This window comes from Heptranchias perlo, chromosome 16, assembly GCF_035084215.1.
Source record: "Heptranchias perlo isolate sHepPer1 chromosome 16, sHepPer1.hap1, whole genome shotgun sequence".
NCBI classification, from domain to species: Eukaryota; Metazoa; Chordata; class Chondrichthyes; order Hexanchiformes; family Hexanchidae; genus Heptranchias; species Heptranchias perlo.
The window spans coordinates 45,308,610-45,334,455 of record NC_090340.1 but is presented as its reverse complement, the minus strand read 5'-3'; the positions used below and the strand labels follow the sequence as shown (position 1 = coordinate 45,334,455).

The window sequence follows — 25,846 nt, the reverse complement described above, 5'->3', positions numbered from 1 at the left end:
CTTTGTATGATCTTCTCTGAGATGTCTCTTTCTGAGGCTGAAGTGCCCTAGTTTATTAAGTCATTCATCATAGCTAATCCCTCTGACACTGGGGATTATCCCTGTAGCTCTCCTCTGCACTGCCCCTGGGGCCTGCAAGGTGCCTATATGTCACTATGACCAAATTTATATGCAGTACTCCAGATGAGGGCTGATCAGAGGACTGGGCAGCTTCGGTATGACTTCTGGAGACTTGAATTCACCCGATCTGTCAATATAACTTAGCATTCTATTTGCTTTGTTTATTGCCACCTCACACAGTTTGGACATGATGAGCAATAAATTTATTAAGATCACAAGGCCTCTTCCAGTTTACTCCTTGGTAAACTCTATCTTACTCTTGGAAGGCGAGTGCCTCTTATTTTTACTTCCAATGTATAGTACCGTCTATTTGTCTGTAGTGACTTCAGTAACATGGTCACTTGTTGCAGTCACTAAGTAATATTTTTAAATGTAATGCAGAGCAGTATAATAAGATTTCCTGTTTTAAATGCATATTTAAACCTGCAGAATGGAACATAGGAACAGGAATAGGCCATTTAGCCCCTCGAGCCAATTGAGCTAACATCAGCTGTTGTTTGAGGAAGAGAGTTCTAAACTTCTACCACTCTTTGCGTGTAGAAGTGTTTCCTAACTTCACTCCTGAAAGTCCTCACTCTAATTTTTAGGCTATGTCCCCTAGTCCTAGACTCCCCAACTAGCGGAAATAGTTTCTCTCTATCTACCCTGTCAATTCCCCTTACTATCTTGAAAACTTCGATCAAATCACCCCATAATCGTCTAAATTCCAGGGAATACAACCCTAGTTTGCATAATCTCGCCTCGTAATTTAACCCTTAGAGGCCAAGTATCATTCTAGTAAATCTATGCAGCACTCCCTCCAAGGCCAATATATCCTTCTGAAGATGCGGTGTGCAGAACTGAACACAGTGCTCCAGGTGTGGCCTAACCAGGGCTTTGTATAGCTGTAGCATAACTTCTACCCCCCTGTATTCTAGTAGTCTAGATATAAAGGCCAGAATTCCATTAGCCTTTTTGATTATTTTCTGTACCTGTCCATGACATTTTAATGATCTAGGAACATAGGAACAGGAGTAGGCCATTCAGCCCCTCGTGCCTGCTCCGCCATTTGATAAGATCATGGCTGATCTGTGATCTAACTCCATATACCTGCCTTTGGCCCATATCCCTTAATACCTTTGATTGCTAAAAAGCTATCTATCTCAGATTTAAATTTAGTAATTGAGCTAGTATCAATTGCCGTTTGCGGAAGAGAGTTCCAAACTTCTACAACCCTTTGTGTGTAGAAATGTTTTCTAATCTCGCTCCTGAAAGGTCTGGCTCTAATTTTTAGACTGTGCCCCCTACTCCTAGAATCTCGAACCAGCGGAAATAGTTTCTCTCTATCCACCCTATCCGTTCCCCTTAATATCTTATAAACTTCGATCAGATCACCCCTTAACCTTCGAAACTCCAGAGAATACAACCCCAATTTGTGTAATCTCTCCTCGTATCTTAACCCTTGAAGTCCGGGTATCATTCTAGTAAACCTACACTGCACTCCCTCCAAGGCCAATATGTCCTTCCGAAGGTGCGGTGCCCAGAACTGCTCACAGTACTCCAGGTGCGGTCTAACCAGGGTTTTGTATAGCTGCAGCATAACTTCTGCCCCCTTGTACACTAGTCCTCTAGATATAAAGGCCAACATTCCATTAGCCTTATTGATTATTTTCTGCACCTGTTCATGATACTTCAACGATCTATGTACCTGAACCCCTAGATCCCTTTGGACATCCACTGTTTTTAACTTTTTACCATTTAGAAAGTACCCTGTTCTATCCTTTTTTGATCCAAAGTGGATGACCTCACATTTGTCTACATTGAATTCCATTTGCCACAGTTTTGCCCATTCACCTAATCTATCAATATCGCTTTGTAATTTTATGTTTTCATCTACACTGCTTACAATACCACCAATCTTTTTGTCATTGGCAAACTTAGATATGAGACTTTCTATGCCTTCATCTAAGTCGTTAATAAATATTGTGAATAGTTGAGGCCCCAAGACAGATCCCTGCAGGACTCCACTAGTCACATCCTGCCAATGTGAGTACCTACCCATTATCCCTACTCTCTGTCGCCTTTCGTTCAGTCAACTTCCTAACCAAGTCTGTACTTTTTCCCTCGATTCCATGGGCTTCTATCTTAGCTAACAGTCTCTTTTGTGGGACCTTATCGAATGCCTTCTGGAAGTCCATATAAATAACATCCATTGACATTCCCTTCTCCAATACTTTAGTCACCTCTTCAAAAAATTCAATCATATTTGTCAGGCACGACCTACCTTTCACAAATCCATGCTGGCTCTCTCTGATTAACTGAAAATTCTCGAGGTGTTCAGTCACCCTATCCTTAATTGTAGACTCCAGCATTTTCCCCACAACAGATGTTAGGCTAACTGGTCTATAATTCCCTGGTTTTCCTCTCTCTCCTTTTTTAAAAAGCAGAGTGACGTGCAATTTTTCAATCTAGATGGACAGTTCCTGAATCTAGAGTACTTTGAAAGATTATAGTTAGGGCATCTGCAATGTGCTCACCTACTTCCTTTAAAACCCTGGGATGGAAACCATCTGGTCCTGGGGATTTGTCACTCTTCAATGCTATTATTTTCTTCATTACTGTTGCTTTACTTATGTTAATTTTATCGAGTCCCTGTCCCCGATTCAATATTAGTTTTCTTGGGATTTCTGGCATGCTATCCTCTTTTTCTACTGTAAATACTGACGCAAAGTAATCGTTCAACATGTCCGCCATTTCCCCATTGTCAATGACAATATTCCCACTTTCCATTTTATGGGGCCAACACTGCTCCTGACCACCCTCTTTTTCCAAATGTAACTATAAAAGTTCTTATTGATTTTGATATCCCTTGCAAGTTTCTTTTCATACTCTCTTTTTGTAGCTCTTACTATCTGTTTTGTGACCCTTTGTTGATCTTTGTATCTTTCCCATTCGCCAGGATCTGTGCCATTTTTTGCCTTTTTCTATGCCCTTTCCTTATGTCTTATACTGTCCCTTACCTCTTTAGTTGTCCATGGCTGTTTTTTTTGGCAAGTAGAGTTCTTGCCCCTCAGGGGTATAAACCGATTCTGTATCACGTTAAATATTTCTTTAAACATTTCCCACTGATCATCAGTCGTTTTACCCATTAACAGATTAATTTACTGCGGACAGTCTCTGCCTCATCCCATTGAAGTCGGCCTTACCCAAGTCTAGAATCTTAGCAGCTGACTCACTTTTTTCCCTTTCAAACACTACATTGAACTCGATCATGTTATGATCACTATTGGATAGATGTTCGCGTACAGTTAAGCCGTTAACTAAATCTGGTTCATTACTCAGTACTAAATCTAGTATAGCTTGCCCCCTTGTTGCCTCTAGGACATACTGCTGTAGAAAACTATCCCGGACATACCTAAGAAATTCACTAACTTTGTGACTGTGCTAGTCTGCTTTTCCCAATCTATTTGAAGGTTAAAGTCCCCCATTAAGACCACTATGCCTTTCTTACACTCTTGTCTAATCTCTGCATTTATACAATCTGGCACTTTAGAGCTGCTGCTAGGGGTCCTATACACAATTCCCACTATAGTCTTAGATCCTTTCCTATTTCTCAATTCAACCCATAAGGTCTCTGTTGGCTGCTTACCTCTCGTTATATCCTCCTTTATCATTGAAGTGATTTCATCTCTAATCATTAAGGCTACTCCTCCCCATCTTCCATTTTCCCTGTCTCTCCTGTAGACCTTATAACCCGGTATATTTAGTTCCCAATCCTGCCCATCCTGCAGCCATGTCTCTGTAATAGCTATCATGTCATACCCTCCAATTTGAATTTGAACCTGTAGTTCATTTAATTTATTCCTTATACTCCGTGCATTTGTATATAGAACTGTTAGTTGGGCCACACACCCTAGCCTGACCTTCAGCTTTGATGCTGGGTTAATCGCCTTACGCCTTCTAGTTTTCACTTTAGCTGTAGTGTCTAAAGTACACTTTCTTTCTGCTGCTCTATGCTTTCCCCTTTCACTTGTTCTTGAACAACTGTTTGTACTATTTGTATTGTAAATTTCCCCTGGGTCTTCCCCTCTCTTGCTGCTCTCAACTTTACTCCCTTCTGACTCCCCGCTCAGGTTCCCATCCCCCTGCCACTCTAGTTTAAACCTTCCCCAACAGCACTAGCAAACACCCCCACGAGGACATTGGTCCTGGTCCTGCTCGGGTGTAACCCGTCCCGCTTGTACGGGTCCCACCTTCCCCAGAACTGGTCCCAATGTCCCAGGAATCTAAATCCCTCCCTCCTACACCATCCCTGCAGCCACGCATTCATCCGGTCTATTTTCCTGTTCCTATACTCACTAGCACGTGGCACTGGTAGTAATCCTGAGTTCACTACCTTTGAAGTCCTGCTTTTTAATTTATCTCCTAACTCCTTAAATTCACCTTGCAGGACCTCATCCCTTTTTTTTACCTATGTCGTCGGTACCGATATGGACCATGACTACTGGCTGTTCACCCTCCCCCTCCAGAATGTCCTGCAGCCGCTCTGTAACATCCTCGACCCTAGCACCAGGGAGGCAACATACCATCCTGGAGTCACGTTTGGGGCCACAGAAACACCTATCTGTTCCCCTTTACAATTGAATCCCCTATCACTATAGCCCTGCAACTCTTCTTCCTCCCCTCCTGTGCAGCAGAGCCACCCGTGGTGCCACAAACTTGGTTCTTGCTGCTTTCCCCTGACAGTATCCAAAGCGGTATATCTGTTTGAGAGGGAGATGGCCCCAGGGGACTTCTGCTCTACCTGCCAAGTCCTTTTACTCTGCCTGGTGGTCACCCATTTCCTTTCTGTCTGTGTAATCTTTACCTGCGGTGTGACCACCTCTCCTGCCACTCTGCCAATTTCCTAACCAGGTCAATAATTTGCCCTCAATTCCATGAGCTTCAACTTTAGCTAACGGTCTCTTATGAGGGACTTTATCGAATGCCTTCTGGAAGTTCACATAAACAACATCCATAGACATTCCCCTGTCCACTACTTTAGTCTCCTCTTCAAAAAATTCAATCAGGTTTGTCAGGCATGACCTACCCTTTACAAATCCATGCTGGCTCTCTCTGATCAGTGGAAAGTTTTCATGGTGTTCAGTCACTCTATCCTTAATTATAGACTCTAGTAACTTCCTGACAACAGATGTTAAACTAACTGGTCCATAATTCCCTGGTTTCCCTCTCTCACCTTTCTTAAATAGTGGAATGATTTGGCTTTTCAACCTCTAAAATCGCTACTAACTGGATTAAATTTTATTTGGTGTTTTTTTAAATATCCCAATACTTTTGCATAAAGCCAATCACAATCGCAAAAAAACTGTGCAGATCACATGGCTACACTATTTTCTGCTCCTTTGACTTATCATTTTCTAATATAATTTCCTTTTACTGTAGATATTATCAATACTAACTTTGCACTAGTTAGCAATTAAAAAATATAGGGCCAATAAATAGTTTAATTGCTAGCATCAGCTGAACCAAGAACCACTGATCTGAGCCCCGCATATCAGCCAGTTCCAGTGTGGTGCTCCATTGGAGAATTGGTGTCGCAACATTACATCATCTGTGAAGTCTGTGCAAAAAGAGAACAACATTCTTTTGCTTACAGTCTTTTAAAATACATAAAATACAGCTATATATTCTGGGGAGTTTCTACTTTATGGCAATCACTGTCTTAGCAACAAAGAGAAGAAATAGTTGCATAATGTGTATTGTTTTAGGGCTTTAATCTGGCTCCAGGATAGTTTAAGTAGTCTGAACAGTGAACCTTGGAAAATCTTAAAATTATATCCAGTACTGTAATCTTTTGTAGAAGGTTTGATAATCCAGAAAATCCCACTGTCCCTCTATCTTCCCCTCAGAATCCTGTCCAGTTATGGAACCTACATATCTTGCCTTTGTCATCTTTTCATTTGGATCATTAAGCATAAACCACAAATTTGTGTACCTTCTTTATGGCAATTCACATTGTTCCCTAACAATAAGAAAAACGCAAGGGATGTTTTAATGGTCAGAATCTCAAATACTGTAATTACCCTCATTCTGTTTGTTTTGGGCTGTTGTTTTTGGAAAACTAATCCCAGAAGAATAGTGTAGAGTCTCTGGAACCATCCCAAGTTCGTTGGAACAAATACAAATGCGATCTGTTAGCACTTTTGCCTTTTGTCAGTTGCATTGTAACTATTGGGTGCCACCCCTACAATAATTTTTTAGTTAAAATATAATGAAAGGTAATAACACCAATGCTGTTCTTAAAAAAAAATTCAGAATGAGACACAACAGTTTCTTGCCTGGTGTAATTTTCCCATGTTGTTTGGGAAATAATGTATATAATCACATATATGGTGTTCTACATGGAGGGCAACTCCTTCCAATTTTCAGTCAAAAAACCAAAACAAAATTTATGATCTATCTATGATGCGCAATCATTCTCCAGAGGCAGGAAATTTGATTTTAATGCATGCCGGCTGTTTCACACGCTGCCATCATTGCAAAGGCAGTAAACAGGAACTGGAGAGAGGCAAGTTGGAGCCTGGGAGCCAAAGAGAAGTGAGTCTCTCTGAAAAGTCCAGAATAAGGTTTTAAAAGAAAAAAATCAGGAACAGGATGTATTCCTAGGGTCAGCTACAATATCATTTACCCCAGTATGAAACAATCTTCCTACTTTTAGTCCCCAAACAGTGACCTTTATTTCTAATCTTGTACATGAGTGCAATCAGTACTTTGCTATTGGTTTGTGTTCTACAATTTTTTCCGCTCTCAATTTACTCCCCTGTTTTTCAGAAGGTGGTGACTCATGCTAAGACGAGCTTCTTATTCTACAATACAGGCCATAAAAGCAGGGTGTGAGCGATGTATAGCAGCATGCCATCCGTGTAAAAAGTAATTTTGTGCTCCTGACCAGTGACCTGGATCTTTTATATCTTGGACAAATAGTTCTGAAAGTGTACAGCCTGCTGTGCCGTTCTAAGTAAATAACCAGTTGAGAAACCATTCTATTGGTGACCAATATTCTATTGAGGTCAAGGATGGAACAGATTAGAAAGTTACCTATGATCTGATTTGCATGCATTCATGAGACATCTGCTCGCTTCCGGCACCTAAATGGAGTGAGCAGTTAAAATGGCAGCCAGGGCGATTAGAGCGGGAGCGGGGATAAGTCAAATGGATTGATTTTAACGGCCTGCCCCATTCCTTGGTCAAAATCGATTGTAAAAGTTTTACCTGAAAAGCTTTCAGATTTATAAAGACAAAGCATACTTATGGGCAGCTGTGCTTTGTTTATACTTTCTGTTCAAAAGCATTCTAATTAATATAGCTGTGTGGGAAAAAGGAATTTTAGAACCTTTTTTGAACACAAATCTTTCAGGTGAAGTTATTATTGCCATATTGCTACCAAATTAGAATCCCTACCCCATTTCAAACAAAGCCCAGGACACGTTTCAAGCTGCTAAATCCTATGAGCCCCTTTCCTTCTCCAATGCTGCTAAATACTAGGTACCTATCTCCAGCTTGCTACATGTATGATGTGCTTCCTAGGATTTAAAAAACTGAGAGATAATATTGAGTACATATGTGAAGGATCGTGTAATCAAAACCACTAATTTACAATTTTTCATTGAGAAATAGACTGAATCGTGTAATTCAATCCTGAAAATACTAGCACAAATCCCTTGCAGTAAAAGTCCATTTTAACTTATCCAGTCACCATAAATCAGTGGCTCGGATGATAATTAATTTTGCGTTACATTTCATAACACTCCTATTATTACAAAACAGCATATTCGCCAAGTCACCTTGAACAATATCCCAAGAGATCCGCTAATATATTAAAAATGGCACATCTGTGTGTGCAGATGTCATTCTCTAGATATTACAGTTTTAATGCTTACTAATTCTGACCTTCAGTCTCAAACTGAGAAACCCTTTCCAATCTGCAAAGTTCTCTTATCAAGCATCAATTAAGCTCTGAATACTCAACAACATTTAGACTTTGTGGTCCACGTTAACATAGTAATATATGGACTATTTATACAATTTGGCTCCAAGTTTACACGGGCTGCTAATCCCAGCGGTTATACCAGGATCATGCCTGCTGGTGTCTTCCAGCAATGGCCATGCCAGAGTATGCAGGATCAGTGGAATGCACCTAATTTGCATGTGGCCTACAGGTGCCTGCACTTCTTGAGCATCCGCCAGCTCCTGAAATCTAAAGTGCCTGCCACCATCTCAGGGGCAGGTGCCTCATCCCACTCATCCATCTCCCTTCCTATTCCCGGAGGGATGATTTACTGGTCTCCTTTATAAGGGAGGGGGAGGGGGGGTCGGCGGCAGGGTCCTGGCCTGGGTCCCTCCCCTTCTCATTGGCCACTACTAGTGCCCTTCAGGAGGCTAGTGTGCCTCATGTCACTGGGCATACTAGCTTCCAATCTTGTGCTGGATTCCACTGAAGTTGGGAAAGCCCCTTACAAAGCGAGTTGCAGTGGGAGTGTGAAGACGGAACAAATTCAGTCCGTTTATATATATTAAAGTAGTCATGTATTTATTCTCTATTCCATAAATAGATTCTTTCCACTCCCTAGTCACTCTCCACTCTCCATTCCCTCAGGAAATCTGCTTTGGTTTGGTCTTTAACTCCCATGATGCAGGCCCAGGTTTGGATGTCAACAGCCCCAAATACCCCAGCATTCACTCTTAACAACTGAATACATAGTTACTTTGCTCCTACTCCCTACACCCTGACTGGCCAAAAGAATTATGCATCCATGTGGTCCTGAGCCACCTCCGTAACCCCTTCCACAAGCTGCCCTTCATCCCTGAGCTGCCCTCTCCTCCATGTTACATGCACAGCTGTATTTGTTTAGATTACTATAATATATTCCTTTGTCTGTTGCGGATAAGGAAAATATTTATTTTCCAGGAAACTATAAAAAAACCTTACTTCTCTGTCCTGAACACATTTTGCAAAAACTTATTTCCAAAACCTTACAGTGCAAATGTGCAGAACTTTACCTCACCCCCCCGCCCCAAAACAATAAAAGAATAATAAGGAGGGAGAAATTAGAGTACGAGAGACAGCTAGCTAGAAATGTAAAAACAGATAGTAAGAATTTCTACAGGTATTTAAAAAGGAAAAGAGTAAGTAAAGTGAGCATTGATCCTCTAGAGATTGAGTCTGGGGAATTAATAATGGAGAACAAGGAAATGGCGGATGAATTGAACAGTCTTCACTATAGAGGATACAAATAACATGCCAGAAATAATTGTGAATCAAGAGGTGAAAGGGAGGGAGGAATTTAAAACATTTACAATCACCAGGGAAAGGGTTCTGAAAAAGTTATTAGAACTAAAAGCTGACAAGTCCCCAGGTCCTGACAGACTTCATCCTAGGGTCTTAAAAGAAGTGGCTGCAGAGATATTGGTATTTATTTTCCAAAATTCCCTGGATTCTGGAAGGGTTCCATCAGATTGGAAAATAGCAAATGTAATGCCTCTATTCAAGAAAGGAGGGAAACTGAAAGCGGGAAACTACAGGCCAGTTAACTTAACATCTGTCATAGGGAAAATGCAAGAATCTATTATTAAGGAGGTTATAGCAGAGCACTTAGAAAATCTCAATGCAATCAGGCAGAGTCAACACGGCTTTGTGAAAGGGAAATCGTGTTTGACTAATTTATTATAGTTCTTTGAGGAAGTAACAAGCAACGCAGATAAAGGGGATCCTGTGGATGTGGTATACTTGGATTTCCAGAAGGCATTTGACAATGTGCCACATCAAGGGCTACTACACAAAATAAGAGCTCATGGTGTAGGGGGTAACATATTAGCATGGATAAAGGATTGGTTAGCTAACAGGAAACAGAGAGTAGGCATAAATGGGTCATTTTCAGGTTGGCAGGATGTAACGAGTGGAGTGCCACAGGGATCAGTGCTGGGACCTCAACTATTTACAATCCATATCAATGACTTAGATGAAGGGACTGAATGTATGGTTGCTAAATTTGCTGGTGACACAAAGGTAGGTAGGAAAGTAAGTTGTGAAGAGGACATAAGGGGCCCCATATTAGGAGGGCGGTGGGTTCGCAGCGGGGGGTCAACTGGGCGCGTGGGTAACGCGCCCTGTGAAATCGGGGTGCTCCGCACGCAGTCGCAGGCTAATTGCAGCCACTTACCTGTGCTTCCGGGTTTCGCGCTGGAAAGCTGCGCAGCGGGCGGTCTGCGCATGCGCAGAATAGGCTGTCAGCTGGAGAAGCCCTATTTAAAGGGGCAGTCCTCCACTGACTGATGCTGCAGAAAATAGGAAGAATTACAGCATGGAGCAGCCCAGGGGGAAGGCTGCTCCCAGGTTTAATGATGCCTCACTCCAGCTATTATTGGATGGGGTGAGGAGGAGGGGGAGGACGGAGATCCTCCCCCCCGGCGGGCGGGAGGAAGCGGCCTGCCTCTGCCACCAAGAAGGCCTGGCTCGAGGTGGCAGAGGAGGTCACCTGCACTACCAACATATCGCACATCTGCTTACAGTGTAGGAGGCGCTTCAATGACCTAAGTAGATCAGCCGAAGTGAGTACACTTATTCATTCCCCTACACTCCGTCTGCCACATCACTGCCCCCACCCCACATCTCCTTCTGCACTGCCAACACTACTCAATCACATCACTCCTCACACCCACTCAAAGCTCATCCTCATCTTACCTGCACTTACTCACCTCGCCAGTACTCATTCCACCACTACCACTCAACCCAATCCTCATACCATAGGAACATAGGAACAGGAGTAGGCCATTCAGCCCCTAGTGCCTGCTCCACCATTTGATAAGATCATGGCTGATCTGTGATCTAACTCCATATACCTGCCTTTGGCCCATATCCCTTAATACCTTTGGTTGCCAAAAAGCTATCGATCTCAGATTTAAATTTAGCAATTGAGCTAGTATCAATTGCCATTTGCGGAAGAGAGTTCCAAACTTCTACAACCCTTTGTGTGTAGAAATGTTTTCTAATCTCACTCCTGAAAGGTCTGGCTCTAATTTTTAGACTGTGCCCCCTACTCCTAAAATCCCCAACCAGCGGAAATAGTTTCTCTCTATCCACCCTATCTGTTCCCCTTAATATCTTATAAACTTCGATCAGATCACCCCTTAACCTTCGAAACTCTAGAGAATACAACCCCAATTTGTGTAATAAACAATCTCATGGCTCTATCTCATACTCACCCTCTCATGCATCTCTTTCACAGTCAGTCTTACTAAACCTGCCACTACCTATGCTGCAGCCACAGGGCATGCATCACATATGTGCAGTAGGAAGCGTAAGGCAAATGTGTCGTGAGCATGAAGGGGATGCACAAGGATGTTTGAGGGTTTGTCATGGTTTTTACTTATGTGAGTTGATCAGAAATTAAATATATCATATTATATTGTCACCACTACTGCCACGTCTTTGCGAATCTTGTCTGGTTTGTGCAATAATGCCCTTTCCTGAGGATCACTATGAAGACCCACAACTGATGCCACCCATTGTGTCACTGCAGAGTGGGTGTAGGTGTATATGCAGGGCTCTTTTGTGCAGACGACTGAGAGACGTCGGCGATGTCCCCGGTGGCATCCTGGAAGGATGCGGAGGAGAAGTTATTGAGGGCAGTGGTGACTTTGACAGCGACAGGTAAGAAGATGGTGCTTGGGCCAGCCGGGAGCAGCTCGGCATGAAGGAGGCTGCAGATGTCCACGACTACATGTCGAGTGACTCTGAGCCTCCGTGTGCACTGCTGCTCAGAGAGGTCCAGGAAGCTGAGCCTCGGTCTGTAGACCCTGTGGCGAGGGTAGTGCCTTCTGCGATGCATCTCTCTCTGCGCTTGCCCTCCCTTCTGCTGTGCAGGTGGATGTGTCACAGCACTGTGTTGTGGGGCTCCACGTGTCAGAGGTGGACGGTGTGGCCGGCGAGGCTGGTGATGCTGTTCGTCCTCCGAGGAGGTCATGACTGCAGCTACGGCGGCCCCCCTCTGGAAGATGTACATTTGAGGGGGTCCGCAAGGTAGGTAAATGTGTCTGGACACCGGGGTAAGTGTGCACATTTGTGAATTTTATTGTTAGGAGGAGGGTGGTGGAGGCCAAACTTTGTCCAAAGTGACACTGCATTGAGTGAGGGTCTCCCCGCCCCCCCCCCCCCCCCCACCTGTCAAATGGACCTTTGCAGCTGCCACAGGCCGATGGCTGCAACACGTCTATTTCAACTGGGAGTGTTTCCCCCAGTACGGGAAACACTCCCAGTTGTTTGGAAAATCCCACCCCTCCTAAAATATCATGTTAATCAGGTCTGTAAACGACCTGAAGTACCTAAATAATTACCTTAAGTGGCATCCTGCCGGCTTTAATTGCCGGCGGGAGTCCCACGTGCGGGGGCTGCGCGCGCATGTCAGTGCATCACTGGGGAACCCGGAAGTGGGCGGGTTGGAGCCGGGCTCCAAACCCGCCCCGGGAATCCCCGATTTTCGCAGCCCCCCCGCCACGAATGCACCCGCTCGGGGGTGCGAAAATCGAGCCCAAGTTGTCTGCAAAGGGATATAGATAGGTTAAGTGAGTCAGCATAATGTGGGAAAATGTGAACTTGTCCACTTTGGCAGGAGGAATAGAAAAGCAGTATATTATTTAAATGGAGAGAGATTGCAGAATTCTGAGGTACGGAGGGATCTGGGTGTCCTAGTACATGAATCACAAAAAGTTAGTATGCAGGTACAGCAAGTGAGTAGGAAGGCAAATGGAATGTTGTCATTCATTGCAAGAGGAATGGAATATAAAAGTAGAGATGTTTTGCTGCAGTTTTACAGGGCATTGGTGAGATCACATCTAGCATACTGTGTGCAGTTTTGATCTCCTTATTTAAGAAAGGACATAATTGCTTTGGAGGTGGTTCAGAGAAGGTTCACTCGACTGTTTCCTGGAATGAGGGGTTATCTTATGAGGAAAGGTTGGACAAGTTGGGCCTGTGTACATTGGAATTTAGAATTTAGAATTTATTGAAACACATAAGATCCTGAGGGGACTAGAAGGGATAGATGCTGAGAGGATGTTTCCCCTTCTGGGAGAGACTAGAACTAGGGACACAGTTTAAAAATATGGTGTCTCCCATTTAATATGGAGATGAGGAGAAATTTTTTCTCTGAGGGTCGTGAGTCTGTGGAACTCCCTTCCCCAGAGAGCGGTGGAGGCAGGGTCATTGAATATTTTTAAGGCTGAGTTAGATATTTTCCTGATTAACAAGGGAGTCAAAGGTTATCGTAGGTAGACGGAAAAGTAGGGTTGAGGTCACAATCAGATCAGCATGTCCTTATCAAATGGCAGAGCAGGCTCAAGGAGCTGAATGGCCTACTCTTGCTCTTAGTTCGTATGTTCGTATAACCTCAATCTCACTGAGCAGCATCACGGGAGATCTGCTATTAGTTTAAATATTTCATGATATTGTTTACAGAGGATGTCTACATTCATAATGCAGAGTATGGCATATGTCTACTTCTCATCCTCCATACCTGGGTCTCAGCTTACTGTGAATGGTGACTTAAAGCTACATCAACGAGAGCCACTTAAGCACAGAGGATTTGACACACGTTACAATGTAAGTATATTTCCTGTTTTAAAAGTTTATGCTTTGCTAAGAATGAGGGATTTATGTTTTGAAGCTGTTTGTGAACTCTAAACTGTCACCATGATAAGTTAAAAATGCTTTTCCAAATTTATGACCAAAATTGTCTGTTCCTTTTGAAAGTGGGGATATCTGAAACTGTCCACTTGTTCCATTCGTATGTCTGCATAACAGGGTGTTATCTCAGCAGTTTTAAAAATACTTTACTAAGTTGTATTTAAACCTCATGGCTATCTTTACTTTGTCACTGAATTCCTCATGAAGAAGGTCATACTCAGACTTGTGCACATGGTACATTGTACATTCATTGGGGGTGATTTTAACGGAAAACACGTCAGGTCTCCACATCTACACTGACGAGACCCAGCTCTACCTAAACCAACTCCCTCGACCCCTCCACTGTCTCTGATTTGTGACGCTGCTTGTCTGACATCCAGTATTGGATGAGCAAAAATTTCCTCCAACTAAATGTTAAGAAGACTGAAACCATTTCCTTCAGTTTCCTCCACAAACTCCGTTCCCTAGCCACTGACTCCATTCCTCTCCCTGGCCACTATCTGAGGCTGAACCAGACCATTTGCAAACTTGGTGTCCTATTTGACACTGAGATGAGCTTCAGACCACACACCCACTCCATCACCAAGACCACCTATTTCCACCTCTGTAACGTCGTTCGTCTCCGCTCCTGCCTCAGCTCATCTGCTGCTGAAACCCTCATCCATACTTTTATTACCTCTAGACTTGACTATTCCAATGCTCTCTTGGCTGGTCTCCCATCTTCCACCTTTCATAAACTTGAGCTCATCCAAAACTCTGCTGCTGGTATCCTAACTCGCACCAAGTCCCTTTCACCCTTCACCCCTGTGCTCGCTGACCAACATTGGCTCCCGGTCTGGGAACGCCTTGATTTTAAAATTCTCATCCTTGTTTTCAAATCCCTCCATGGCCTTGCCCCTCGCTGTCTCTGTGACCTCCTCCAACTCTCCGAGGTCTCTGCTCTCCTCCAATTCTTGCCACTTGCGCATCCCTGATTTTCTGCGCTCCACCATTGGTGGCCGTGCCTTCAGCTGCCTAGGCCCTAACCCTCTCCGTCTCTCAACCTCTCTATCCTCCTTTAGGACGCTCCATGAAACCTACCTTTTTGACTAAGATAATATCTTCTTATGTGGTTCGGTGTCAAATTTTGTTTGATAACACTCCTGTGAAACGCCTTGGGACATTTTACTATATTAAAGGCGCTATATAAATGCAAGTTGTTGTTGTTGTTGTTGCAGCGTGCAACGGGATGTTGGTGGGAGAAGTGTGTCCATCCTTTATTACAGCCGTGAAGCCTGAGCCATTTTGAGGCCCCGCCTTGATTTACATGCTGCCGGCAATCTGCAGACTCCAAACCGAAACTCCGAGCTTGCCAGTTGCGTCGAGCTGGAAATCGGCAGAATTCTACGCAGAGTCGGCTGAGCGTCAGAACTGGGGGTTAGGGAGGAGATCTGGGGTTGGGGTGGGGGGGAGGGTTGGGGGCTTCGAACGGGCAAGCAGTGGGGTTGGAGTTTTTTTTTGTGGCCTCCCTCCTGGCCCCAGACAAATAAAAGTTCACATGTTTTTTTTTGTCCCTTTAAGGGCTATGGGGAAAGAATGGGGGAGTGGGACTAATTGGATAGCTCTTTCAAAGAGTTGGCACAGGCACGAGGGCCTAAATTGTTTTTCTTTGACCGGTGTTTAGGCCACTTAATAACGGTAGGATGGACAGAGTGTGCACAGCACACACTCTACCCATTAGCACCTCAAAATTTCAATCCTATATATCTCATAGGACCCAGATTTGCATATCACAAGTAACCTCCCACCACCGCTCAGGTGCTACCCAAGATGGTGGTGGCTGGAGCGCCAGAGTAAACGGGGCTGTAAGTGCTCCAACAGCATTTTCAGGCAGCTGCTGTCCCATTTAAATTCAGTCCCATTCAGCTGTAACAATAAGCAGAGGCAAAAAGTTTGCAGTTATTCTCAAGGCAGTTGGATGCTGTGATTTTTGGAATCATAGGATTCTATGACAGGGTGAATTTAGATGGGCATACTGGCTTCCTTATCTGTAATTACCTTTGTGAGGTGGTGTGGAGAAGCACCACAAATCTGAACCCTTGTACCCAAGGATACTGTCATGAGGAAAAACTGGAGAAACTTGGGCTTTTCACCTTTGCAAAGAGCGACTGAGAGGGGCATCGTGGAGGTATATAGATAGTAAACAGTTACAGAAAAAATTAATCTGGAACATTACTTCAAACTACACCAGGACAGTAGGATAAGGATACAGAGTCAAACTAGCAAAGACTGATATGAGGAAGTTCTTCACACAAAGAGTGTTTGGAATGGACTTCTATATGGATAGTGGAGTAAAACACCCTAGAATCATTTAAGAAAGAGCTGGATGCTATGATTTGGGATATTGTATGTTCCTTATTGATTAATGATCTAGGATGGACCAAAGTACCTTCCTCATTCATATTTACCTAGTGATCTTGTGCATGTGTAGACAGCTCAGGGGGGTTAGTTACTGAGCAGAGTGCACAGGGCCCAGTGACGAAAAGGAGATTACAGATGAGAGTACATGCAGAGCAAGTGGCAAGTGGAGAGCACAGATGGGCTATGTAGTGCACAGCAGAAGTAGGAATAATTAAACATTTTTTTTATTCGTTCATGGGATGTGGGTGTCACTGGCAAGGCCAGCATTTATTGCCCATCCCTCCTTGAGAAGGTGGTGGTGAGCTGCCTTCTTGAACCGCTGCAGTCTGTGTGGTGACAGCTCTCCCACAGTGCTGTTAGGTGGGGAGTTCCAGGATTTTGATCCAGCGACGATGAAGGAACGGCGATATATTTCCAAGTCAGGATGGTGTGTGACTTGGAGGGGAACATGCAGGTGGTGTTGTTCCCATGTGCCTGCTGCCCTTGTCCTTCTAGGTGGTAGAAGTCGTGGGCTTGGGAGGTGCTGTCGAAGAAGCCTTGGTGAGTTGCTGCAGTGCATCCTGTAGATGGTACACACTCCAGCCACGGTGCGCCGGTGTTGAAGGGAGTGAATGTTTAGGGTAGTGGATGAGGTGCCAATCAAGCGGGCTGCTTTGTCCTGGATGGTGTTGAGCTTGTGTGTTGTTGGAGCTGCACTCATCCAGGCAAGTGGAGAGTATTCCATCACACTCCTGACTTGTGCCTTGTAGATGGTGGAAAGGCTTTGGGGAGTCAGGAGGTGAGTCACTCGCCACAGAGTACCCAGTCTTTGACCTTCTCTTGTAGCCACAGTATTTATGTGGCTGGTCCAGTTAAGTTTTTGGTCATTGGTGACCCCTAGGATATTGATGGTGGGGGATTCGGCGATGGTAATGCCGTTGAATGACAAGGGGAGATGGTTAGACTCTCTCTTGTTGGAGATGGTCATTGCCTGGCACTTGTCTGGCGTGAATGTTACTTGCCACTTATCAGCCCAAACCTGGATGTTGTCCAGGTCTTGCTGCATGCGGGCACGGACTGCTTCGTTTTCTGAGGGGTTGCGAATGGAACTGAACACTGTGCAATCATCAGCGAACATCCCCATTTCTGACCTTATGATGGAGGGAAGGTAATTGTTGAAGCAGCTAAAGATGGTTGAGCCAAGGACACTGCCCTGAGGAACTCCTGCAGCAATGTCCTGGGGCTGAGATGATTGGCCTCCAACACCCACTACCATCTTCCTTTGTGCTAGATATGACTCCAGCCACTGGAGAGTTTTCCCCCTGATTCCCATTGACTTCAATTTTACTAGGGCTCCTTGGTGCCACACTCAGTCAAATACTGCCTTGATGTCAAGGGCAGCCACTCTCACCTCACCTATTAACTGCCAGAACCTCAAACACTTTAATTCTATATTAGTTAGATAAAAATCAACACTTTGGAAAAAATGAAATCAATAAATAAGTATCAGTGGCAGACTTGGTAAATTAAATAAACATTCAACAGATGAACCTTAAAAAATATATTCAAAAGGATGAAATAAATAAATGTCAGCATTGGAGCCTGTAATACTCTGGAGTAGGGAGACGCAGGAAGGACTGAGCTAGCGACCAATCAGATATTGTTACGTTAGACCAGTCGCATACTGCCATGTTCATTGAGATATCAAACAGATGGATGGACAAATAGCTCAAAGTTTTATACAGATATCATTTTTATTCCACAGGTTTCAATAGTTAATGAGGGCAGTCCATTTGCAAGTGCCTTTGACCTGGCAGATATCATTGCATCATATCAAGATAGGAATGGTGAGATTTTCATTATAATGGCATTGTGTGTTGATTTACCAATATAAAATGCTCATCTTAGAACTACTTTTTTTTCCCTTTGAATCTAATTTGGACACTAACTATCACTTTGGGTTTTAGTAACAACAATTTTTACCAATCAGTATCCTGTGTGGACAGCAGGAAGAGCTGCTGATGCCCCATTTGTTATTAATGCAGTCATCAGATATCCTGTGGAAATTATTACATATCCTTTTCCAAATTCAAAATTATGTCTACAGATTGGAAGTGGTTACAGACCCTGAGAATTGATATATTATTTTGAATAAAACTGACATTTAGAATTCATTGTTAAAGTTCAAACTGTTACGTTATAGTGGCAATATTTTTTCCTTTGTAAAATTGCATTCAATGTCATATTATCTGGTTTATTAGTACTCAAAAGAAATTACAAATATACGAAAGTTACGGGCAGGAAAAGACCCGCTGCTCTGTTAAGCCTGCCCCATATTCATGATGGCTGGACCACCATGACTAGACATTTCCTTCCGCCCCCCACCCCTCCCTGCAACCATGTAATCTCCTGGGATAGGCAAAAAGTCTGCAGTTTCCAAAGGTGGTGGTGGGTTGTTGTATATAGCCTTGGACAGACCCCATCTGGAGTACTGTATTCAGTTTTTGGGCACCGCAACTCAGGAAGGATATATTAACCTTGGAGAGGGCGCAGCGCAGATTCACCAGAATGACACCGGGGCTTAGATGGTTAAATTATGAGGACAGGTTGCATAAACCTGGCTGGTATTCCCTTGTGTATAGAAGATTGAGGGGTGATCTGATTGAGGTGTTTAAAATGTTAAAAGCATCCGATGAGGTAGATACAGAGAAAATATTTCCTCTGGTGGGGGAATCAAGAACAAGAGCATATAATCTTAGAAATAGGTCTAGGCCATTTAGGAGGGAAATCAGAAAGCACATTTTTGCACAAACGGTAGTAGAAATCTAGAAAACTCTCTCAAAAGGCTGTGCATGCTGGGACAACTTGGCCTCGATATTAATACCCTATGACAGACGGGAGAGTGTCGGGGGGTTGGTGGTTAAAATTTATTAAATGGGGAACACGTCCCCAACTCGCCGCGTACACGCCCGTTGCCGTTTTTACGGCAGTGGGTTATGTGTCGTGTGGGTGTCCCGCCCTCGAGATGTAGGATACTTCATTAACATATTGCGATTGGGAGCCTGATTTAAATTTAACAGTTGCCGCGTGGGTTTCCCGAGCAGTGAAAGGGAGGTGGGAGCTGCCGGCTTAAGAAGGTAAGTGCCTTATACAGCACTCCTCGTGGGCCAAGAGGAACAGGCGTGCTCTCCCTGGCCCGCCAAGGAAGCCTTCGGGCTCCTCGCTACCGATTGCTCCCTCCTGCAATCAATGACCTCCCCTTCTCCTCCACGCCCTGATCTCTCTCCCGATCGCTAGGGAACACCCCCAAGGGTCCCCGGCTGCGGCCTCCTACCGCTGGTTTCCCAGCCAGCCAGCCTGTCAATTTGACCAGCTGCCGGTGGGAAGTGAAAGAAAAGATTATAATGAGGTCCTGCCGTTAAATCCCCCACACCCTCCCCGCCTCCCTGTAAATATGGGGGCTCTGGCGTTTTCAAGGCTGATATCGCTAGATTTTTGTTACGGGTATCAAGCGATAAGTAGCTAAGGTGGTTAGATAGATTTGAGCCACAATCTAATTGAATGGTGGAGAAGGCTTGAGGGACTGAATGACCAACTCCTGTTCCTATGTTCCCATGTTCCTATGAGTGTTGCTGTCAAGATTCTTAATTCTGTTGGTATCCAAACTATACTGAACCATTTACTACTTTCATTCGTGTACACTAGTCAGTTTCTTAGTAAATTAAATATTTTTTAATAAACATGCCTACTGTTGCCTGTGCGCCTAAGAAAACAAGCTTAATTTGAAGACCTTCCTCGAACGGGCATAATCGGCGGAAACTCGGCGCCCTCGTTATTTCGATCTGGGGCCATGGCCAATTTTGTGGGCGGGGCCAGCTTCGGGCGTGATGATTTTTGAACCAGCACAAAAGATCGCGGAGGCTCAATTTACACCTGAGGTAAATTGCACTTGATTTTCCACGATCACAATGGTTCGGGCGAGTGCGTTGATAAAACCAGCGCAGTCTAGCGGAAACTCTACCCCATTGTATTTAGCAGTAGGTATTGGACTTATTAAAGTATGCCATAAGGTCATTTGAATTTTTCAGTACGTCAGGAGTGAAGTAATGAATGAAAAAAAATTCTAAGCTGAATTGTTTTTTAAAAATATGTTATAGTGGATGTTCTCTTTCGCTCTATCATTGGGAGCCATTTATAAAGCATATTATGGGGAAGGTGTATTATGAAGAACTTTACATGGTGTCTGCATTGGTAAGACCATCATAAGCACCAAATATAGTACAGAGCAACCATTTGTGTCCTTAATTGCTTAATGATTTGAAGGATTTTTCCCTGAGCAGCCATGCCATTGTGAATGGCCACCAAACTTGTCCCCCAATAAAAAAAATTCTAGTAATTTATTATCAATTTTTAAGAATTATGATATGAGGCTTAGAGGGTACAAAATTCTTAACGTGCATCCAGGAGAACTTTTTGAGCCAGCATGTAGAAAGTCCTACAAGAGAGGGGGCGGTACTGGACCTAATTCTAGGGAATGTGGCCGGCCAAGTGGAAGAAGTGCTAGTAGGTGAGCACTTTGGTGACAGTGACCATAATTCGGTGAGATTTAAGGTGGTCATGGAAAAGGACAGGGAGGGGCCGGAAATAAAGGTTCTAAATTGGGGGAAGGCCGATTTTAATAGGATAAGGCAGGATCTGGCCAAAATGGACTGGGATCAGCTGCTTGTAGGAAAATCCGCATCGGAGCAATGGGAGTCTTTCAGAAGGGAGATTGAGACCATACAATGGCAACATGTTCCCGTAAAGGTCAAGGGTGGTTCCAAGAACTCCAGGGAACCTTGGATGTCAGGGGATATACGAGAATGGATTAGGAAAAAAAGGAGGGCTTTTGGCAGATACAAAAGGCTAAAGACGGAGGAAGCCCTAGAGGAGTACAAAAAGTGCAGGGGGATACTTAAAAAAGAAATTAGGAGATCAAGGAGGGGCCATGATATAACACTGGCGAGCAAAATAAAGGAAAATCCTAAGATGTTTTATAAGTATATTAAGGGTAAGAGGATGACTAGGGAAAAAATAGGGCCCATTAGGGACAAAAATGGCAATCTGTGTGTGGAGCCGGCAGATGTAGGAGGGGTTCTAAATGAATTTTTTGCATCTGTTTTCACTATGGAGAAGGACGATGTAGACATAGAAATACGGCAGGGGGACTGTGATATACTCGAACATATTAACATCGAGCGGGAGGAGGTATTGGCGGTTTTAGCAGGCCTAAAAATGGATAAATCCCCAGGCCCGGACAAAATGTATCCCAGGCTACTGTGTGAGGCAAAGGAGGAGATTGCGGGGGCTCTGACACATATATTCAGAACCTCTCTGGCCACAGGAGATGTGCCAGAGGACTGGAGAACCGCTAATGTAATACCATTATTCAAGAAGGGGAGTAGGGAAAAACCGGGGAACTACAGGCCAGTGAGCCTAACATCAGTGGTAGGAAAATTATTGGAAAAAATTCTGAAGGACAAAATTAGTCTCCACTTGGAGAAGCAAGGATTAATCAGGGATAGTCAACATGGCTTTGTCAAGGGAAGATCATGTCTGACTAATTTGATTGAATTTTTTGAGGGGGTGACTAGGCGTGTGGATGAGGGTAACGCAGTGGATGTGGTATACATGGATTTCAGTAAGGCCTTCGATAAAGTCCCCCACAGGAGACTGGTCAAGAAGGTACGAGCCCATGGAATCCAGGGTGCCTTGGCACTTTGGATACAAAACTGGCTTAGTGGCAGAAGGCAGAGGGTGATGGTCGAAGGTTGTTTTTGTGACTGGAAGCCTGTGGCCAGTGGGGTACCACAGGGATCGGTGCTGGGTCCCTTGCTGTTTGTGGTCTACATTAATGACTTGGATATGAATGTAAAAGGTATGATCAGTAAGTTCGCTGATGATACAAAAATTGGTAGGGTGGTAAATAGCGAGGAGGATAGCCTCAGTCTGCAGGACGATATAGATGGGTTGGTCAGATGGGCGGAACAGTGGCAAATGGAATTTAACCCGGAAAAGTGCGAGGTGATGCACTTTGGAGGGACTAACAAGGCAAGGGAATACACAATGAATGGGAGGACCCTTGGCAAGACAGAGGGTCAGAGGGATCTTGGTGTGCAAGTTCACAGATCCCTGAAGGCGGCGGAACAGGTAGATAAGGTGGTAAAGAAGGCATATGGGATACTTGCCTTTATTAGCCGAGGCATAGAATATAAGAGCAAGGAGGTTATGATGGAGCTGTATAAAACACTGGTTAGGCCACAGCTGGAGTACTGTGTGCAGTTCTGGTCGCCACACTACAGGAAGGATGTGACCGCTTTGGAGAGGGTGCAGAGGAGATTCACCAGGATGTTACCAGGGCTGGAGCGCTTCAGCTATGAAGAGAGACTGGGAAGATTGGGTTTGTTTTCCTTGGAGCAGAGGAGGCTGAGGGGGGACATGATTGAGGTGTACAAAATTATGAGGGGCACAGATAGGATGGATACTAAGGAGCTTTTTCCCTTCGTTGAGGGTTCTATAACAAGGGGACATAGATTCAAGGTAAAAGGCGGGAGGTTTAGAGGGGATTTGAGAAAGAACTTTTTCACCCAGAGGGTGGTTGGAGTCTGGAACTCACTGCCTGAAAGGGTTGTGGAGGCAGGAACCCTCACAACATTCAAGAAGCATTTGGATGAGCACTTGAAATGCCATAGCATACAAGGCTACGGACCAAATGCTGGAATATGGGATTAGAGTAGACAGGGCTGATGGCCGGTGCGGACACGATGGGCCGAAGGGCCTCTATCCGTGCTGTATAACTCTATGACTCTATGATATTATTGAATGGCGGAGCAGGCTTGAGGGGCCATATGGCCTACTCCTGCTCCTATTTCTTTTTTTTAAACATAAAAACATAACATAACTACATTGTAAAGTATGTCATTGGTGTTTGATCACCTACATTTTCATTTCCTTTACTCTTTATAGATAAATGTCGAGCTTGCTAAATCCAACTTAAAATGTAGACAAATCTAATGCTCTAAAATGATCAATGAATTGATGGAACAGATGCTCTGTTCTGTCCACTACCTTAAAATACCTGAATGCAACCTTCCTAATTCAAGATGCTGATGGTCCTTACTCCTGCCATTAAAACCTTTAATGAGTAAAGCTTACTTGACTTGATGGTTTAAATGCAAGAATGTGATAATGGAACAGGATTTAACAAAGCACCATGTAAGATATTAATGAGAATTACCCCATCATAATCCAGCCTATAATGCCTGCCAGTTGTACCTGTTTAGTTCTGTGGCTAGAATTGAAGCTCTGATGATAAACAAACACATTCTTTTATTATTTTACAATAGATAAGAGTCAATATTTCTTGTTACTAATAGAATCTCTGTTACTATCAAGACTACTGAGCATCCAACAATATTTGAAATTTAGTAGTGTGGGGTTACTGTGAATTCTGAATCTTAGATCATTGATCAGCTCAGTACTAATGAATAACAAGTCTGTTACAGTGCTTATACATGGTTAACTTCTTACTAATGTATTGTGCATTTATTTCTCTTTGCTTGTTTCTGTTCCTTAATTGTGTTTTTACTTATCGACCTGGTTTCTGGGAGATGATTAAGATCGCTTGGATCCAGTATGTCAGCATTCTTCTCATATTCTTGTGGATCTTTGAGCGAATCAAGATATTTGTCTTTCAAAATCATGTGTTGACTGCTATAATGGTACCACCAGATAAGCAGCACCAATCGTAATTAATTACAAAGGATGGCTCGTAAGAAATTGCTGATCCCACTACAAAAGCACAGCAGCAACCAAATATTTAACAAGAGAAGTCATTGTATTTGATGGTTAAGTATAATTTACTGCTACATATTGCAAGTTGCCTTAAGTGCAAACTTTAATCTGTATTGCTTGCATACCTGTATGAACTAACGGTTAAACATAGCTATAGGAAGGGTTCTAATCACCACCTTTTCCCCAGCAAAAACTATATTAAAGCCTAAAACAATCTAACAATCTTCATAGACTTACATAGAATTTTACAGCAGAGAAACAGGCCATTCAGCCCATCAGGTCTGTGCCGGTGCTTATGCTCCACATGAGCCTCCTCCAACCATACTTCATCATACCCTATCAGCGTATCCTTCTATTCCTTTCTCCCTCATGTACATATGTATCTTCCCCTTAAATGCATCTATGGACAGCATCAATTTATAATTTGATTTACACTGCTGTAGTTCCACTTTGTTTCAGTAATAAAGCACCATATTCATGAGGTATTCACGAGACAGTATCTACATGAAACTGATGGATTACTATTAAGAAGTTAGGAAAAATTATAAAACTTTTAATTATTCTATAAAAGAACTTCAAACTTTCAATTCCAGCTCCCAATAGTTAGAATTCAGCACTGAAGCAGAAGCATAAACATAATGATTTTGATTAATGTTTTTGAATTGGGCGTCATCAAAAAAACTTGCATTTAAATGGTCTCCTTGCAAAGTTGTTACGACTTTTATTGCTTAGCTACCTGAATTAGAGTTTGCGGTGTTTGTGTACTTTATTGCTGGTGCAATTTAAGAAACACACATACATTATTTTATATATATTATCTCCTTATTAGCTGATCTCTAGTGGCATTGCTTACACAGAGGATGTGCTATTTTATAACCTGCAATGTAAAAGGCCACTTATTTACAAATCATATTGTGTTTTTATTGTACAATAGTTTGACAGTGTTAGCAGTATTTTTGGATTTGAATTACATAATTACATCCATATTTTCATTAGAGTTGTAAATCAGTGGCCTTGATTACAGTTATAAAAATTAAACTTAAAATGAAACTGCAAATGCATACCAGGTCAGTCAGCACCTGTAAAGAAAAAAGACAGGTTATTGAGTAATTCTTCAAATGGATTATGATTATGTTTGTTTAGCCATGCAAACAATTTTATCTTTTAGCTTTTAAAACCCAGATACACAGGAAGATGTTCCAGATTGCAGGTAAATAGGAGGTATAGAGCAGTACATGGTAGTGGGGGAGCCATGTGGTTTGGTAATAGTGTTGGGAGGTTGGTCTGGGCTGTGGCAGTCCTGGGAGAGGGACCCGGGGTCTCTAGGAGGAGGTCCAAGATTTAGGGGCACTGGGAAGGGAAACCTGGGGCTGTGAACATTGGAACATGCATCATAGGATCTGGAAACACCTGTTTGAGGTGGGGGGGTGGGGTTTCAAGCATTGGGAATAGTGGAAGGAGAATTCGGTTTGGGGAGCACAGTGAGTTGTGTTTCAGAAAATGAGAGCAATGGAAGAGGGATGCTGAGATTTGGCTGCAGTGGATACGGTGCTGAGGTCTTGGAGTATTGGGAAATGCATCCTGGAATCCAGCAATGGATGTGGTCCCAGGGCACAGGAGTGCTTGGGAGGAGGTTGCAAGGGTATAGTACAATTGGGGAAACAGGTTTTGGATTTGGGAATAATGGGCGGTAGGGCTGGGACTATTAAATGGAGCCTGGTATTTGGCAATGTTGGGGGGGGGGTTGGGGGGAGGGGGGATGCAAGCCTTCACGCATCTACCCTCTCCAGAAGT

General features: G+C 43.5%; 1 protein-coding gene across 1 annotated transcript in view; it reads left to right on the top strand.

The window, feature by feature from the left end:
• tmem231 (transmembrane protein 231) overlaps positions 1-25,444 on the top strand; it is a 52,875-nt gene extending 27,431 nt beyond the window's left edge. Inside the window, exons 6-9 of the mRNA XM_067997502.1 lie at positions 13,613-13,756; positions 17,985-18,066; positions 18,187-18,292; positions 23,847-25,444. Of these exons, the coding sequence (XP_067853603.1) occupies positions 13,613-13,756; positions 17,985-18,066; positions 18,187-18,292; positions 23,847-24,009 (495 nt within the window). The 3' untranslated portion in view covers positions 24,010-25,444. The remainder of the gene's footprint in view (positions 1-13,612; positions 13,757-17,984; positions 18,067-18,186; positions 18,293-23,846) is intronic.
• Positions 25,445-25,846: the final 402 nt, after the last annotated feature.